General features: G+C 45.9%; 1 protein-coding gene and 1 non-coding gene across 3 annotated transcripts in view; one reads left to right on the plus strand and one right to left on the minus strand.

The window, feature by feature from the left end:
* Window positions 1–17,902, plus strand: part of ALDH2 (aldehyde dehydrogenase 2 family member) — a 41,090-nt gene extending 23,188 nt beyond the window's left edge. Inside the window, exons 6-13 of one of the 2 annotated variants that reach the window (XM_072802548.1) lie at window positions 46–174; window positions 614–727; window positions 3,354–3,456; window positions 4,049–4,233; window positions 7,461–7,625; window positions 9,361–9,518; window positions 10,836–10,950; window positions 17,262–17,902. In XM_072802548.1, coding sequence (XP_072658649.1) covers window positions 46–174; window positions 614–727; window positions 3,354–3,456; window positions 4,049–4,233; window positions 7,461–7,625; window positions 9,361–9,518; window positions 10,836–10,950; window positions 17,262–17,345 — 1,053 coding nt within the window. In that variant the 3' untranslated portion in view covers window positions 17,346–17,902. Of the gene's footprint in view, window positions 1–45; window positions 175–613; window positions 728–3,353; window positions 3,457–4,048; window positions 4,234–7,460; window positions 7,626–9,360; window positions 9,519–10,835; window positions 10,951–14,030; window positions 14,472–17,261 lie in introns of those variants that run through there. The other variant, XM_072802549.1, reaches the window with a different exon arrangement.
* On the minus strand, window positions 7,017–7,120 carry LOC140619863 (U6 spliceosomal RNA). The gene has a single exon (XR_012019669.1). It is a non-coding gene; the product is annotated as a U6 spliceosomal RNA (small nuclear RNA).
* Window positions 17,903–18,224: the final 322 nt, after the last annotated feature.

Here is an 18,224-nt window from a genome sequence, read left to right on the forward strand (position 1 = left end):
GCAGCTCTCAGCTTCGATTCTAGGAGAACATGTTGTTTATTGCAGTGGAACTTCCCCCTCCTGATGCAAGCCTGGAAACTGGGCCCAGCTCTGGCGACCGGAAATGTGATTGTGATGAAGGTAGCTGAGCAGACTCCACTCACTGCCCTGTATGTGGCCAACCTGATTAAGGAGGTGTGTGGCTTTGTGTCTGTCTTGATCTCTGAATGCCCTTATACATGCTTGCTCCTTGGGGGTTCTTAGGAGAGGTTTTGGGGGCTCCAAAGTGGGGCAGGTATTTATAGACCAGGGACTGACACCTCCCCATACCTCATCACAGGCCAGCTGAAGTGGCCCCTCTTACCTGTTGTCTACACTGTGCTTCACTGCCAGACCCCTCTGAAAAATGAAAATTGCTCTAGGTGAATGCCACTGGGGAGGGACAACACTCACAGGGACCCCACCAGGTTCTCTGCTGTACCATTTGGAATTTCTGAGCTGTGTCCCACAAGACTGGTGTCTGCTTACCTGGGGCCTGGGCAGGCAGCTTAGCCTTTCTGGGAAGGGTGTGTGTTCTATCTAAGCCTTTGGAGCAGGAGAATGACTCCCAGTGTCCCTGGCTGTTTGCCTACAGGCTGGCTTTCCTCCTGGCGTGGTCAATATTATTCCTGGATTTGGCCCCACAGCTGGGGCTGCCATCGCCTCCCACGAGGATGTGGACAAAGTGGCCTTCACAGGCTCCACCGAGGTAAGGCATCACCAGGACCTCAAGCTTGTGGCACATTTGGCCCTAGTTCCCACTGTCCTCAGAGAACATTGAAGATTAGTCTCTGGGTAATGCATGGAGGGCCTTCCAGGACTGCCTCAGAGTAGCCTGAGTACAAGGCCCTGCATGTGCCAACAGGGACTGTCAGGGTGCAGCCCTCTGTGGGTTGGTTGACACTCTGGCTGCTGTTGTGGGGGGCCAGCATCCCACGTGGAATAAAGAGGCCGAGACCATCTAGAGCCCAGCCTTGCCATTATGATATGGGGTCATTCACTGAGTGTCTTTGGGGTTCCATTTGTTGTCTTTAAAATGAGAGTGGTGGGATGCCTGGGTGGCTCAGTGGTTGAGTATCTGCCTTCAGCCCAGGGCATGATCCTGGAGTCCTGGGATCGAGTCCCACATCGGTCTCCCTGCGTGGAGCCTGCTTCACTCTCTGCCTGTGTCTCTGCCTCTCTCTCTGTGTCTGTCATGAATAAACAAATAAAATCTTAAAAAAAAAAATCTTCTGTTTAAAAAATAAAATGAGGGTGGCAACATCTAGGTGGTGGAGATGGTGTATATGGTGTAGTGGGGAAGATCACATGCTCCGGAGTCTTACTGTTTCAGTGCCATTGACTGGCTGTGAGACCTTGAGCAAGTCACTTAGCCTCCCGAAGCACCTGTCTCCTCTGTAACATGGGGATAGGTGCACCTACCACACAGGATTGGAGCGAGGGCGATGAAGTTTATGACATGATCAGTAAAGTTCTAGCTCAGAGTAAGTACTCAGCAAGGGAATGAATGAGTGAGTGAGGAGTATCATGTGGCTCTGTGCCAGGCCCTGGAGAAACAAGGACAAATAAGATGTCTGGGGATTCCTTTAACATTGTCTCCTTTAGACAGAACATGGAAGACTCCTAACTCTGGGAAACGAACTAGGGGTGGTGGAAGGGGAGGAGGGCGGGGGGTGGGGGTGACTGGGTGGCGGGCACTGAGGGGGGCACTTGACGGGATGAGCACTGGGTGTTATTCTGTATGTTGGCAAATTGAACACCAATAAGAAAATAAATTTATTATTAAAAAAAACAAACACATCATCTCCTTTGAAGCAGGGACAGAATTCCTCCTGAAGAGTGTCCTTTTCCTCTCTTTGAATCCTTTTTTTCTATTTTTTTTTTTTTTAAGATTTTATTTGAGAGAGAGATCAGGGGGAGGGGCAGAAGGAGAGGGAGAAGCAGACTCCCCGCTGAGCAGGGAGCCCCATACAGGGCTCAGTCCCAGGACTGTGGGATCATGACTTGAGCTGAAGGTAGATGCTTAACTGACTGAGCCACCCTCTCTCTGAGCACCTGCCTCTCTCTCTCCTTGAATTCTTGGGAGGCCTCATTGCCTGACTTCGGAGAAGGCACACTGAATAACATAATGAACGTGCTCTTCAGACCGTTTCCCCGGAGACAGATACTGCCCATCATTCAGTCTGTGCTCAATGATGGCAGCTCTGGGACAGCAGAACAGAAGACAAGATAGCACAGTCCCAGCTCTTCCCTTGCTTTTCTTTTTTTTTTTTTTTTTTAAAGATTTTATTTATTTATTCATGATAGTCACAAAGAGAGAGACAGAGAGGCAGAGACACAGGCAGAGGGAGAAGCAGGCTCCATGCAGTGAGCCCGACGTGGGATTCGATCCCGGGTCTCCAGGATCGCGCCTCGGGCCAAAGGCAGGCGCCAGACCGCTGCGCCACCCAGGGATCCCTTCCCTTGCTTTTCTATTGCCCAAGTTAATGCCTCAAGGTCATGCTGAGAATCTCACAGAGGGGTGGTTTCCTGACAGAGACAGATACGTTCATTCAGATAGGTTCAGGGCAGCTTTGTGCCAGGCTCTGGGAATAAGGAGGCGACGAACACCCCATCCTTGCCCTCATGGAGTATGCCATGGGCTGGGGACCACACTTAACACTGTGGGAAGTAGGCAGGATCATGGTTTGAACTGGTGACGGACTTACACTGCCCAAGTGTAAACTGTGACTCCACGTTCACCAGCTGTGTGACTTTGGGCAGGTGACTTGGCCACTCTGAGCTGCAGCTCCCACATTCCTAAACCAAGGCGAAGAGTCATGCCTATCTTTGAGGTCATTGCAAGGACCGAACTAAATGAACACAAAGCACTTGGCACAGGGTCTGGTATGCAGGCAGCACTTAGAGCATAGAAGCTACATTGCTCATGTGGTTATGGTCACTGTCATCGTAGAGGCTCGGGGCGGGGGTCAGCAGTGGTAAGTGAATAGCTAGATTTGGTGAAATTCTCCAGGGAGTCATGTAATCCAGCTGCTCCCTCGTGTTGTGGGGTCCTCTCTCTTGTGTCTAAAAGAGTGTCTGGGGGATCCCTGGGTGACTCAGCAGTTTGGCTCCTGCCTTTGGCCCAGGGCACAATCCTGGGGTCCTGGGATCGAGTCCTGTGTCGGACTCCCGGCATGGAGCCTGCTTCTCCCTCTGCCTGTGTCTCTGCCTCTCTCTCTCACTCTCTGTGTCTATCATGAATAAATAAATAATTAATTAATTTAAAAAATAAAAAAAAAAGAGTTCTTTTTCCTTCCTACTGAGTGCTCTTCTGTGTTCCTGCATGCCCACAGGTTGGCCACCTAGTCCAGGTTGCTGCAGGGAACAGTAACCTCAAGAGAGTGACCCTGGAGCTGGGAGGAAAGAGCCCCAATATCATCATGTCAGATGCAGACAGTAAGTGTTTTGCAGGGAGGAGGTGTGGGTTACAGGCAGCCGTACTGCTATCCATACTGCGGTTCACTTAGGCGAACTTTGGACTCCATGTCTGTGCCACCCCGCCTCCCCTCCATCTTGGCCTCAGGATGAAGGTCAGAGTCTGCAGCAGGGCCCTCCAGCCTGCGTGACCCTCTCTGTCCCCAGTCTCTCCTCTTTGCTCCCCGTCACCCAGCTGGGCTGAGCTACTTAGCTGTCCAGCTGTACTGCATGCTTTGACTTGGCCCAGGCTGCTCCTCTTCCTCATACCCCTTTTCTTGGTCCTGCCGAGGCACCCCGATTTGTCCTTCTCTGACTGCTATGGGCTGGCTGGGTCCTCTGCCACCCTGGTCTCTGTTACCACGGGGGCTGTGACCTCCTCTCTGTCTGTCTGTCTGTCTGCTGGATGTCCATACCCCAGGAAGGGAGAGATCAGGTCTGTCTTGTTTGGCACTGCCTAGCACCCAGGAGGCACCAGTGCTGTTGGTGCCACAAACAGGTTAAGAGGGTGGGCAGATACTGGGGCCAGGCTCATCCTCCATCTCTTCTCATTGCTGCCTTTCTGCCTCCCCAGTGAACTGGGCCGTAGAGCAGGCCCACTTTGCCCTGTTCTTCAACCAGGGCCAGTGCTGCTGTGCCGGCTCCCGGACCTTTGTGCAAGAAGATGTTTATGCTGAGTTTGTGGAGCGGAGTGTTGCCAGGGCCAAGTCACGTGTAGTTGGGAACCCCTTTGACAGCCAGACTGAGCAGGGGCCACAGGTAAGGTCACCTGCTGCAGATGGGTCTGGGTGTCTGGAGTCAGCATGGAGAAACAGAAAGGGTCTCAGACTCAGAGGCAGGCAGGCTTGGCTTTAAGTCTCAGCTCTGTATGTACCAGCTGTGTGTCCCTGGGAAGCCATGTACCCTTTCTGAGCCAAAGTTCTCTCCTCTGTAATAACCACCTTTCTTAACTCACAGACTGGCTTTGAAGTGGAAATCAATAATGGAAACCAGTTCGTATATTTCATACACATAATAAATATTAGGAATGTCTGTGTAAAAAAGACTGCATGCTTCCTGGACCTTTGGCCATGCATAAAAATGCATCTTCCAGAAGGACACATACTATCTGTTAACTGTGATTCTCTGGGGAGTGGGGCAGAGGCCATGGCATGAGTAGCAGAGGGACTTTACTTTTTTGGGTTTTTTAAAAGACTTTATTTATTTGAGAGAGAGAGCACACATGAGCAAGCAGGCGGTAGAGGGAGAAGGAGAAGCAGACTCCCTGCTGAGTGAGGAGCAGACATGGGGCTTGACCTGAGCTGAAGGCAGACACTTAACTGACAGCCATCCAGGCACCCCGACTTTACTTCACTTTATGCTGTACTGAGATACTTGATTTAAAATACTTTTTTTTTCTTTACCTTGAGCACATACTCATTTTAATCAAAACTACAGTTGGGACTCCTGAGTGGCTCAGCGATTGGGTGCCTGCCTTTGGCTCAGGTTGTGATCCCAGGACCCGGGATCGAGTCCCATATCGGGCTCCCTGCAAGGAGCCTGTTTCTCCCTCTGCCTGTGTCTCTGCCTCTCTCTCAGTCTGTGTTTCCCATGAATAAATAAATAAATCTTAAAAAAAAAATGAAGTCAGTAATAATTACAACAAAAAGAAAGATAGTGCCTCTGCCCACCATTTCCTCTCATGTCCTGGGCCTTATTCCAGCATTGTTCTTAGACCCTGCCTGTCCTGGGCTCTTCCTCACAGGGTCCTGTGCTGGCCACCTCCAGCCACCACCTACCCCACTGCAAGAAGCAGAGTCCGCAGGGTCAGGGGTGCTCCCAGGTCCCACCAGTCCCTACATCTACTTTTGGGGCCCTTGGGTGCTTCTCTATAGGCTGTATCCTCCTGAGGGTGTCTGCTACTGGTGTCCACTCCCAGGCTCCAGGGTTGGCCAAGACCAGTCTTTTTTTTTTTTTTTTTTTTTTTTTAGTAGACATTTTTTATAGCAGTTTGGGTTTATAGAAAAATGAGCAGAGAGTACAGAGTTCCCATATACCCCTTCACCCCTTACCCCTCTAGTTACCCAGATTATTAACATTTTGCATTAATGTGCTACATTTGTTATAACTAATGAGCCAATATGATATATTGTTATTAAGTAAAGTCCATAGTTTACTTTAGGGTTCTCTCTTGGTGTTGCATTCTGTGGGTATGGATAAATATATAAAGACATGTATCCACCACCCCATCATACAGGGTAGTTCACTGCCCTGAAATTCCTCTGTGCTCTATCCATTCATCCTTCCCCTACCCCCAAGCCGAGGCTGATCTGTTTACTGTCTCCATAGTTTTGCCTTTTCCAAAATGTCTTCTAGCTGGAACCATACAGTATGTGTAGCCTTTATAGATTGGCTTCGTGTACTTAACAATGTGCATTTAAGTTTCCTCCATGTCTTTTTGTGACTCGATAGCTTATTCCTTTTTATGGCTGAGGAATATACCATTGTATAGACACATCACATTTTCTTTACCTACTTACAGCTGATGGGTACTTGGGTTGTTTCTACTTCTGAATAGTGCTACTTTGAATCCCAACATCTTTTTCTTTTTCATTTTTCTTTGTAGTTTGTGGCTACTTAATTAGTAAAGTAATGTAAACTTGTATAAAATTTTAATTAAACATGTTTAAAGGAAAGAATAAGACCCCCTTGGCTCCCTTCCATGTCCATTCCCCATTAACCATACATACACACAGAGTTACATTTTTGTATGTTTGTTTTTAACAAAAATAGGATTATATAACATAATCTACAAGCTCCCCCCACCTTTACAGAATACCTTAGGCTATCTTTCTGGGTCAGTTCACAAAACTTTTTTTTTTCTCCACTAGGCGCCATGCCCAACAAGAGGCTTGAACTCAAGACCCTGAGATTGAGTCCCATGATCTACCGATTGAGCCAGCCAGGGGCCTCAGATCTGTTATTAACAGGGACATGATATATATTATATACACATACAGTAAATATTTTAGCCAGTCCCTCAACTGATGTATACTTAGAATGGTTTCTGTTTTTTACTTTTGCAAAGTACTCTCCAGGGCAGCCCAGTGGCTCAGCGGTTTAGTGCCACCTTCGGCCCAGGGCATGATCCTGAAGACCCAGGATCAAGTCCTACGTTGGGTTCTCTGCAGGGAGCCTGCTTCTCCCTCTGCCTGTGTCTCTGCCTCTCTCTCTCTCTCTCTGTTTCTTATGAATAAATAAATAAAATCTTAAAAAAAAACAGAAACAAAAACAAAGTGCTCCCCAGTGAATATCCTTGTTTAGGTCCCTTTGTGACATGTAGAATAAATTCCTAGAAGTTAAATAGCTGGGTCAAAGATCATGAGCATTTCATTTTTTGACCAGTATTAACAAAGTACCTGCCAAAAGGGCTGTACTAGCTTATAGGCCTTTTTTTTTTTAATTGAGATACAATGACATTATATTAGTCCTTCTAAGAACATATGGATATTAGGATTTATACAACCTACTCTTGCAGTCAGTATATTTTTTTACCTTTTTTTTTTAATCTGGAATGCTTCATGAATCTGCATGTCGTCCTTGCACAGGGGCCATGTTAACCTCTCTATAATTCCAATTTTAATGTATGTGCTGCCAAAGCAAGCACATGTATTTTCTTCTTTTCTTTTCTTTCCTCACGAGAGACACAGAGAGAGGTAGAGAGAGAAGCAGGCTTCTTGCAGAAAGTCCAATGCAGGACTTGATCCCAGGACCCTGGAATCACAACCTGAGCCAAAGGCAGACGCTCTACCACTGAGCCACACAGGCGCCCCTGAACCTTTTCTTATATTTATTGGCCCTTTGTAGTTCCTTTACTCAGCCTTGCTTATTTCTAAGCCTGGCTGATGGCTCAGTTGTCTCATTCATTGCCTGTGTGGTTCTAAACCTCAATCTAGGGGAGGTCTGGGTCTAGCATCTCTGAAACTTTGGGCTTTTTTTCCCCACAGGTGGATGAAACTCAGTTTAAGAAGATCCTTGGTTATATCAAATCTGGGAAGGAGGAGGGGGCGAAACTATTGTGTGGTGGAGGGGCGGCTGCTGACCGAGGCTACTTTATCCAGCCCACCGTGTTTGGAGATGTACAAGACACCATGACTATCGCCAAGGAGGAGGTTAGCATGGGCCAACCCTCAGGGGGATGTTCTTAGGAGAATTGGACACTTAAGTTTGGCTTCTTCATACTATGACTCCTCAGCTGGCTTTGGGCCAAATCCTGGCTCTGTGCCTAAGACAAATTATTTATGATTCTATCTGATTTGGTTACTCTCCTCTTCTACCCCTATGGCTATGCACTGCTGGGGAGAACTTCCAAATTCCCTTGCACAGCATCTAGGCCCTTTGTGTTCTGGTCCCTGCGAGCCATGAGTCAAGGGATGATTTTTCTCAGCCCTTTTATGATCTTCATATAAGTGGGACATTGGACTAGACCCCATGGCTGTGATTCCCCACATGGCAAGATTCCTGATGTTCTCCCCCTTGGCACTCATTATGAATGTAGGGCAGCAGCTCTGTCATTCATTCATTCATTTCACAAATATTTATTGAATGCCATCTATGTGCCAGGCTCTCTACAGACCCTGGGGATTCAGAGCTATGCAAGACATGTTCCCTGCCTTCATGGGGTCCACACTTACTCCCCTTCCTCCAATGGATTAGGCCCCTCAGCAGCCTTCTGCAGGGAAGATATTTCCCCTTTCATGTATAATTCAAAATAGAATAATATTAAAATGCAGAATCAGGGCAAAAAGTCCAATAGAGTTCTGCCTCTTTTCTTATCATTACTACTTTGATGCTTTTTTTAAAAAAAGATTTTATTTACTTATTTATGGGGCGGGGGGCAGAGACATGGGAAAGAGAAGCAGGCTCCATGCAGGGAGCCCGACATGGGACTTGATCCATGTCCCCAGGATCACGCCCCAGGCTGAAGGCGGCACTAAACCTCTGAGCCACTGGGGCTGCCCTGATGCTTTTTTAAAAATCGCAAATACCACTTTTCCAGAAGGTTGGGGGTGGGGTACCCAAATGCATGATGCCCCATCTCACAGTCCTGCTCCAACTATGATGAGTTCCTGGCACTCTTCTCCCACTTCTGTTGTGATACTCCCCAGGCAGTCCTGGAATCAGCCATTCCTTCAAGAAGTCCTGCTTTCTTTTAGTGGAAAATGGGATTTCACAAGGATAGGCCCTGGGTGTGTCTATGCCTGGAACTCCATTTCCCTCTTCCCTGCTCCCAGTCTCCACTCTGGTTTGGACAGTTTCTGTCCCTGTTGTATCACAGCTGGATTATCACTTATACAGAGCCTCTCCTGATACCCTTCTTTCCACGCAGTCCAGGAACTCCTGTGGGCTCCCAGCACTCATTGAACCGTTTGTGCAAGAGAAATGGTTCCTTCTAACCCCCTGCTTATATCAGAACACCATTCCACCCAAGGGCTCTGCCTTGATAGGGCTGAGAGCCACCACACCCTGGCAGCAGCAAATACACTGTGGGTTGGCTTTTGAATCTCATTCTCCACTAAAAAGAACTGGGATTCCTTGAAGAAATGGCTCCTTCCAGGAATAGGGCAGGGACAGTACAAGATAAACCTGGATGTCTCAAGAGCAGAGACACTGTTTTTTTCACAAAAGATCAACTAAGTAAAACACATGGCATATAGAATGTAACCAATGCCCATTAGCTTCCTTCCCTTTGCTTCATTGAGCTTGGGGGCTGTTGTCTCCCTGTGGAACTGTTCGGGTATGCCTGGGGGCTCCATCTGGAATCATCTGCTCAGCACTGTGAAAGCTGGATGGTAGGTGGTTCCTGTGTCTGCCACACCCTCCCCACTGTGTACTCTTTTACTCTAGATCTTTGGGCCAGTGATGCAGATCCTGAAGTTCAAGACCATAGAGGAAGTTATTGGGAGAGCCAATAATTCCAAGTATGGGCTGGCTGCAGCTGTCTTCACCAAGGACTTGGACAAAGCCAATTATCTGTCCCAAGCCCTCCAGGCTGGCACTGTGTGGTAAGAGCCTCCTGACAGCCCCTTACAGCCCAGGCAGGGATCCCCAAACCAGGGTCTTCTGGAATCTAGCTCATACCGCAGAATTTGGGGTTCTGAGCTCAGTTTCTCCTGGGTCAGTGTGTGATATAGCAGATGAGATTTCCCATCCCCTCTACTATAGGAGATTAAACTTCCCTCTAGTACATATGCCAGTGCAGCTTTGTTCTTGGGCAAGCAGATGGATGACTAGGGTGGGCATTCCTTACCAAGCTGCACAAGAACGGGAGACCAAAGCTGAGGGTCTATACCTATGTGTAATACTAGTCTTAAGAGCTTAGCACCTACATCACACCCACTAGGAAGGATGTAATTTTAAAAGAAGAGAAAATACCAAATGTTGATGAGGATGTAGAGAAATTTGAACCCTCACATTTTGCTGATGGGAATGTAAAATATTGCAGCCACTATGGGAAATAGTCTGGCAGCTCCTCAGTAGGTTAAATGTAGAATTACCATAAGACTCAGAAATTCTACTCCTAGGTATATATACCCAAGAGAAATAAAAACATACATATACATAAAAAAGTAATCTGAATGTTCATACCACATTATTGACAATATTCAACAGATGGAGACAACCTAAATGTCCATCAGTTGATGAATGGGTGAACAAAATATGGTCTATCCATGCAGTGGAATATCATTCAGTTATAAGGAGGAATAAAGTGCTGATACATTCTACAAGCATAGATAAACCTTGAAAACATGATACTAAGTGAAAGAAGCCAGACACAAAAGGCCACAGAGTTTGTGATTCCATTTATAGGAAATGTCCAGAATCAACAAATCCATAGAAACAGAAAATAGACTAGGGGCTGGAAGGGTGGTGGGGCAGTGGGGGATAGCTGCTTTGGGGTACAGGGTTCTTTATGGGGTGATAGGAATGTTCTAGAATTAGATACAGGTGATGGTTGTACAACACTGAATCTACTATATCCACTGAATTGCATACCTCAAAGTGGTGAATTTTAAATTAAAATTTAATAATTTTTAAAAACTGCAAGAAAAGCCTAGTACCTAATTAACGAAAGTGATTCATTAAAATGGTAAGCTATGATGCGGTGCACCCTGTTACTAACATCCATCTGTGACCACAGCATGACGGGCAATGACTTATGGCTTTATTTCATGTGATTTGGTTTTGGCTCCTACGTGGTTGGTTATAACTGTGGTTTGACCCATCCATTTTTCCTCAATATTTTAGAGCAATTCAGGAGGTCTGAGGGGTATGACACATACCTCCTAAAATTACTTCTGAAATATTGTTTCAAATTCTAGGATCAACTGCTATGATGTATTTGGGGCCCAGTCACCATTCGGTGGCTACAAGATGTCTGGGAGTGGCCGGGAGCTGGGAGAGTATGGGTTGCAGGCATACACGGAAGTGAAAACTGTGAGTATTGGTGCCTTGTGCTGGACTCCATTAGTACTTATTACTAGTTTCTTGTTTTAAGCTACAGAAGCTACAGAAAAGGGTGAAGATCCAGTCTCTGCTCTGTTTCATGAGAAATATCTTGGGACCTGGCCACCATTATGCCCACCTAGTCCTTTGCTAGGCTTTATTATACGTCAAGTGCTGTATGACTCTAGAAGGAGGAAAGATCCCAATGGGCTGAAGCAGTGGGGAAAAGCTTTAATAAGAATCAAGCTTCGAGGGATCCCCGGGTGGCGCAGCGGTTTGGCACCTGCCTTTGGCCCAGGGCGCGATCCTGGAGACCTAGGATCAAATCCCATGTCGGGCTCCCGGTGCATGGAGCCTGCTTCTCCCTCTGCCTGTGTCTCTGCCTCTCTCTCTCTCTCCCTGTGTGACTATCATAAATAAATAAAAAAAATAAAAGAATCAAGCTTTGAGGGCAGCCCCGGTGGCGCAGTGGTTTAGTGCCGCCTATGGCCTGGGGTGTGATCCTGGAGACCCGGGATCGAGTCCCGCATCGGGCTTCCTGCATGGGGCCTGCTTCTCCCTCTGCCTGTGTCTCTGCCTCTCTCTCGCTCTCTCTGAATGAATAAATAAATAAATCTTTTTAAAAATTTTTAAAAAATTAAAAAAAAAAGAATCAAGCTTTGAGGCATTAGAGACCAAGAGCCATAAATATATCAATATCCTTTGATTTCATAATGTCAATGATAGGAATATAGCCTGAAGGACTGAGCAGAAATACGAAGAAAGTGTTATTCCATAAATATTCATCACCACATTATGTCTCAAAGATGAAAAAGTCAGATGTAACCTAAATGCCTAATAAATTATGGAATACTCAAATTATGGTTTACTAAGTAGCCATTGAAAATATTTTTGTAGGGACACCTGAGTGGCTTAGTGGGTTGGGTGCCCAACTCTTGCTTTTGGCTCAGATCATGATCTCAGGGTTGTGAGATCTAGCCCCATGTTGGGCTCTCTGCTCAGGGCAGTCTGCCTCAGGGTTCTCTCTCCCCCCTGCCCCTCCCCTCCCTCTCTATCTCTCAAATAAATATATCTTTAAAAAATACATTTTTGTAGAATATTTGACATGGAAGATCATCATCCTTTAAAGTGAAAAGGGGACAGCCACGGTGGCTCAGCGATTTAGTGCCGCCTTCAGCCTGGGGTGTGGTCCTGGAGACCTGGGATCGAGTCCCACATCAGGCTCCCTGCATGGAGCCTGCTTCTCCCTCTGCCTGTGTCTCTGCCTCTCTCTCTCTCTCTCTCTCGTAAATAAAGAAATGAAATCTTAAGAAAAAAAAAAGTGAAAAGGCAGGGGGACACCTGGGTGGTTCAGTGGTTGACAATCTGCCTTCGGCTCAGGGTGTGATCCCAGGATCCGGGATCGAGTCCCACATCGGGCTGCCTGCATGGAGCCTGCTTCTCCCTCTGCTTACGTCTCTGCCTCTCTCTCTCTCTCTGTGTGTGTGTGTGTGTCTCATGAATAAATAAATAAAATCTTTAAAAAAAAAAAAAGGTGAAAAGGCAGGATACAAAGTAATATATACAGTATAAGCCCAGTTTAAAGACTATACATACATATATATACTCAGGTACCTTTATTTATAACTATGGAAAAGACAGGAAAGAAAAGCACCAAAGTGAGAATAATTTGCTCTACAATGGACACTAGTTACAGTTTAACCAGGAAACGAATTCACAAGTAATATTCAAAGTGAAGAGTAATGGGCTGAGTTGGGCTTTTCCAAGATTGGCAAAGAGAAGGCTCAGGGCAAGCAGACCTTAGCCCGGGGGAGCAGGATGAGAAGGGCAGACAGTGGTCTTCATTCAATGCTCAGTGGTAAGCCACAACTTGTATTCTCAGGAAGCTCACTGGTATAAAATAAACCTGTTTGCTTATTTATTTAAAATCGTCCCATATATACAAGAGGCAAGATCCAGATTTGAACCTGACGTTGGCCTATAACCATCATGGAAACAGTGATGAGATTACTTAGGTGTGGTGTCGGGGTTGGGGGGTACTAGGTCTGAGCCCCAGCAGCAGCACTAAGGATTGACCTGAGGGCATTGGGAGAGCCCAAAAAGAGGAGGCTTGAGTTGAGGTGGTCTATGCAGCAATCCAAGTGTAAGCTCCTGATACTGGAGACCTCAGTGGGAGGATGCTGGGGAGAACAGGAAGGAGCTTTTGAAGAGAAGAAGTGGCAGGACTTGATGGCTGGAGGCTGCAGGTGAAGGAAGCGAAGCTGCTTCAGCCCAGTGCCAGGCACTGTGCTTTGTGCTCGTGATAGGGATTCCTGTATTTTGAGCTTTGGGAACTCAAGTGAAAATCCTAACAAAAATAGGATCAAAAACTTCTCGGAAGAGAAGTCAAGTTTGCAGGGGGAAATGCTGAGAAAATGTCTTCTTTTGAACTCATTTTTACTGAAAGCTTGCTTTGTGCCAGAATCTGCTAAACTTCCTTATGCAGCAGTGTTCACAACAACCCCATGAAGGAGACACTTGTTTATCCCATCATACAGATGAGGAAGCAAAGCACAGAGTTGTAGGGCATAAAGCTGGGATTTAACTCCATATCCATCTGAGTCTGGAATCTTCCCACTTAACACACTGAGACACCTGCGAGCTTCAGCATGTTATGTTTTTCCTTACTTTGATCCTTTTGGAGAAAATATGGATCTAGGTCAGAGTCTCTCAACCTCAGCACTGTTGACATTTGGGGTTGTGTAACTCTGTTGTGGGGGCTGTCTATGCAGTGTAGGATGTGTGTTGAGCAGCATTCCTGACTTCTGCCTACTAGATGTCATAGCAGTCCCATCCTCTTCTGCCTCCTGATAATCAGAAATGACTGGATTAAGTCTGTTAATTAATCCATTAAAGTCTGTTCTCCCGCAGAACATAACCCTGGCTGTGTTCCTGGGATTGACTGGTTGACCATCAAGGTATCAGCAGTCAGGGAAGCCCTTGTCCTCATCCTCGGGCAGTACATAGCTAGAGAGCCCGCGGATCACAGGGAAGTGTGAAGATTTAACAGCTGCTCTGCACCCCCCTTACAGGTCACGATCAAAGTGCCTCAGAAGAACTCCTAAAGAACTCCACCAGCTCCCTCACTCATCCAGCGACTGAGGTCAAGGACATCAGCAGCAAAACCAAGAAAAATGACGCTTGCACACGAAAAGTCTCAAGAGAGAAATTTGCTCATAGAATCTCTTGATCAAGAAAGTCACAGATTTTGAATTGGTAAATGGGAGTGGGTGCAGGGCAAAGAGTACAGGGAGAGCCTTTTACCCTGCAACAGTACTACTGCTAGGTTTCAGGCTGATTTTTCAAAACTAGATTCAAATGTCTTATCTTGTCCATCTGGTATCCTTCTGTAACTTGCCCTTGTGGGGGAACAAAAAGCTATTGTTTATCCTTGTACTAACAAGTTGGGGCAACAACTAGTGCCTTCCTTTGTATTCTGGACTAAAACTCATTAAAAACAATGCTGCTGTTCACTTTCTGGTTAACTTTTTGTCCATCTCGGTAACCCAAGGAAATCCCACCACATAGGGATGTCGTCCCGGTGTGTGTGTCACCCCTCCCCTCCTATGGCGAAGTAGCTTTGGTTTCCTTTCTCTATCCTGTCCACCTGTGGCAGGCCCTGGGCTAGAAACTGGGGAAGTTACCAAAACAGGACTCCCAGCCCCTGCCCTCAGAGGGGTCAGTCAACCAGGAAAGAGAGACACTTGACCTCCAAGGTTTATTTTCCTCGTTTTAAGTTAAGAAACTTGGTCAGGCTAAATAAGATGGATTCAAGCTGATGAATTTCATGAGATTAATTTGGAAACCAGATGTCTGTCTATTCATCTTAAATGAGGTCTGCATTTCCTGTAATCAGACCTCATGAATCTCCTGTCCAGAACACTGCCTTATTTTAGTCAAGGGACCTGGCAAGGTAGTAATTAGGATTATAAGTAAATTAGGAATCCAAAGATTCCTTGGTGGGCAATGGAATCAGAAAAAAGCTGAATAGCTGTAGTAGTTTGTGAAGTCTGTGATCATGTTTGGGTCACAGATGAACAATATGATGAAAAATTTGATCCTTTCCTAAGGAAAATACACTTGCTATATCATTTTTGCAGACAGTGGCAGGGGAAGGTGGAGCATACTGGCTGACCCTGGGCTTACTTCACTCAGGCTAAGCCATGTCTTGGTCAACAATTTCTATTCTGCTTAAAGACTATTTAGGGACGCCTGGGTGGCTCAGCGGTTTAGTGCCTGCTTTCCGCCCAGGGCATGATCCTGGAGTCCCTGGATTGAGTCCCGCGTTGGGCTCCCTGTATGGAGCCTCTTTCTCCCTCTACCTGTGTCTCTGACTCTCCCTGTCTCTCATGAATAAATAAAATCCTAAAAAAAAAAAAAAAAAAAAGGCTTAAGTTTTTGAATAGTGCTTCATAATTTTTTTCATATATGCATATACTTGTATCATTTAGTTTTTCCTTTAAATTGACTTTTAGATAAAAATTAAGCACCTCTCATTGCCATACATAAAAGAAACTGCATTTCACTGCCATAAATAGATTATAAAAACAGGGAAAAAGTTATAAAAACAGGGAAAGCCAAACAATGTTACTAAATTTCAAATAGGAAATAGGAGTAAATATAATCATTTAGATTATATATATATAGAGAGAGAGAGAAAGAGAGAGAATGTATATACACAAATAAATCTACTCAACTGTTCATACACAACTGTTCATACCTGAAATAAGTGTACCACATTGAGGAGCGTAGGATTTTGTGACTAATGGGCAGAAACATTCTACTTGTTTCAAGATTAGATGAGGTTCACTGACAATGAAATGATTCTAGATTTTAGTTTTGAAGCTAACCAGCCACAACAGCATCATGACACATGAAGCTAACAGCACAGGGCAAAGCTTCAAACCCACTCCTTTTCTCCCATCCTGCTCTGCACCCTTCAGACTGAGGGTGACCCACTGTACTCTGGGACAGGCTGGTCCACTGAACCCTCTGTCCCTGCCCTCATGGCACACCTGATCTACCTGGGAATGTGGCATTAAACAGAGGGACACAAGAGGAAGAAGGTGTTCTGAGAGTGTGAAAAGAGGGATGCTTGGCCTAAGCTTGCCAGGTGGAAAAAAAGATCACACCCCTTCACATTTCACCATCATCCACTGTGAACATTTATTGGGACGTTACTGAGTGCTAGTTAACTGGTGATGCAAGGATGAATAAGGCACACGTAAACTTCCAGAAGCTCAAAATCTGGTGAAGAAAGCCAGACTCTTAAAAGATGATTATAATACAATATAGGTGCCAGGTGCCGTGACAGTAATAAGGTAATGGCGTCATGGAAGGACAAGAAGGGCCCCCCTGATGGCAGGCACAGAAGAAAGCTCCCTGGAGGGTACTCACACTGTATTTATTTTCCAGGCTTCTTGCCAGAGGTTCAGCTCCTGAAGGCTCAAGCCTGGGTTATTTCCCTATAACTTATGCCCCCCCCCTTTTCAAAAATATTTTATTCATTTATTCATGAGAGACAGAGAGGCAGAGACATAGGCAGAGGGAGAAGCAGGCTACCCCTGGGGAGCCCAATGCTGGACTCATCCCAGGAGGGGATCACGACCTGAGCTGAAGGCAAATGCTCAACCACTGAGCCATTCAGGTGTCCCTAACTTATGCCCCTTATGTAAGTGGGAGTACCACTACTGTTGGCTTAATATTTACCCTAAGCTATAAGAAAGGCATGTGAAAGTAATGTGGGATACAAAGGCAGAGGGAAATGTAGATAAAATTAAATACCTTATAACCTGCAGCCCATTGACACATATTTGAGGCAAGCAGAGTATAAGGTTCCTCCAGGAAACTCCCAACTGTCTTAATGTTAGTGTCTTGCTAGAGCAAAACAACCTTAGCTTGACAATAGCCAGGCCTCCAGGATCCTGTAAGTTTTCTTTAGCATATGAAAATCCTTTTGGAGCGTCCCTTCTCTTTACTTCCTCCCACCCCAAAGTATATAACCAGTTGCCCCTCACAACCTGGGGCAGCAGCTCTTTCTGCCCAGGGATCTTATCTTGTCCCTGTGCTTTAATAAAACTAACTTTTTTGCACTAAAAAGGTCTCAAGAATTCTTGGCCTTCGGCTCAGGTGGCCCCCAATAACACACTACTCAAAACTACATCATTTAGTGCCCAACATGGGACTTTGAGTCTTTTCATCTGGACTGTGAACCTCGTTGTGAACTTGGTGAATACTTTCTTCTTTCTTTACTCTCCTTACAGGGGCTTTTCAAGCAGTACATCCTCTTGGAACACTTTCATCTGGATTGCACTCAGGCTGTAATCTCTAACTCATGGCTACTCTAGGGGGAGGAAAAAAGCCAGGCTTTTGGCAGGAAGTTAGTACCCTGGTTGGAATGGTAATAAGACCCAGAAACTTGATGCCCTCTCTTTATTCTTGTCCTTATACTAAGTTGGCTGTCTTGGGCACAGGACAATCACCTAAGTGACTAGTGTCACTGCCAATCCTATGACTCCTGTGTAAGGTTTCCTCCTCATTGGTCTAAGGTGATGGCCTCTATGTCTCTGGTCTAGCCAATTCTGGCCGTGAGACCTCTACCCAGAACTGGCTGAAACCATTATCAGATTGAATTAAAACCCAACAGAGAAGTTTCCTAGAGAAGTTGGCTGTAAAGATTACATATGTTGGGGGATCCCTGGGTGGCGCAGCGGTTTAGCGCCTGCCTTTGGCCCAGGGCGCGATCCTGGAGACCCGGGATCGAATCCCACGTCGGGCTCCCAGTGCATGGAGCCTGCTTCTCCCTCTGCCTGTGTCTCTGCCTCTCTCTCTCTCTCTCTCTCCCCCCGTGTGTGACTATCATAAATAAATAAAAATTAAAAAAAAATAAAATCTTTAGATTACATATGTTGGAATGTTGTTTAAATCATGCTTAAAACATCTCTTTACTGTTTTCCCTCTCTGTCCTCTACTACTTCAACTACAAAATCAGGTAATTTCCCCTTTGTAAAACTTTTCTAATGTTTTCCATGGGTTAACGGCCCATTACTCAGTCCATATGTCAGGCACCCATCTATAGCTTAGGATACAATGGAGAAGTAAGGGGACGCTAGCATCCCTCCTACAGAGCCTTTTATGATAAAGATAGGATGGTGATCAGTAGCGATTTTTGTTTGAAGGACACCTCTGATCACTACTGATATGTCAGAGGTTCCTGCGTGGGACAC

Source organism: Canis lupus, chromosome 27 (assembly GCF_048164855.1).
Source record: "Canis lupus baileyi chromosome 27, mCanLup2.hap1, whole genome shotgun sequence".
NCBI classification, from domain to species: Eukaryota; Metazoa; Chordata; class Mammalia; order Carnivora; family Canidae; genus Canis; species Canis lupus.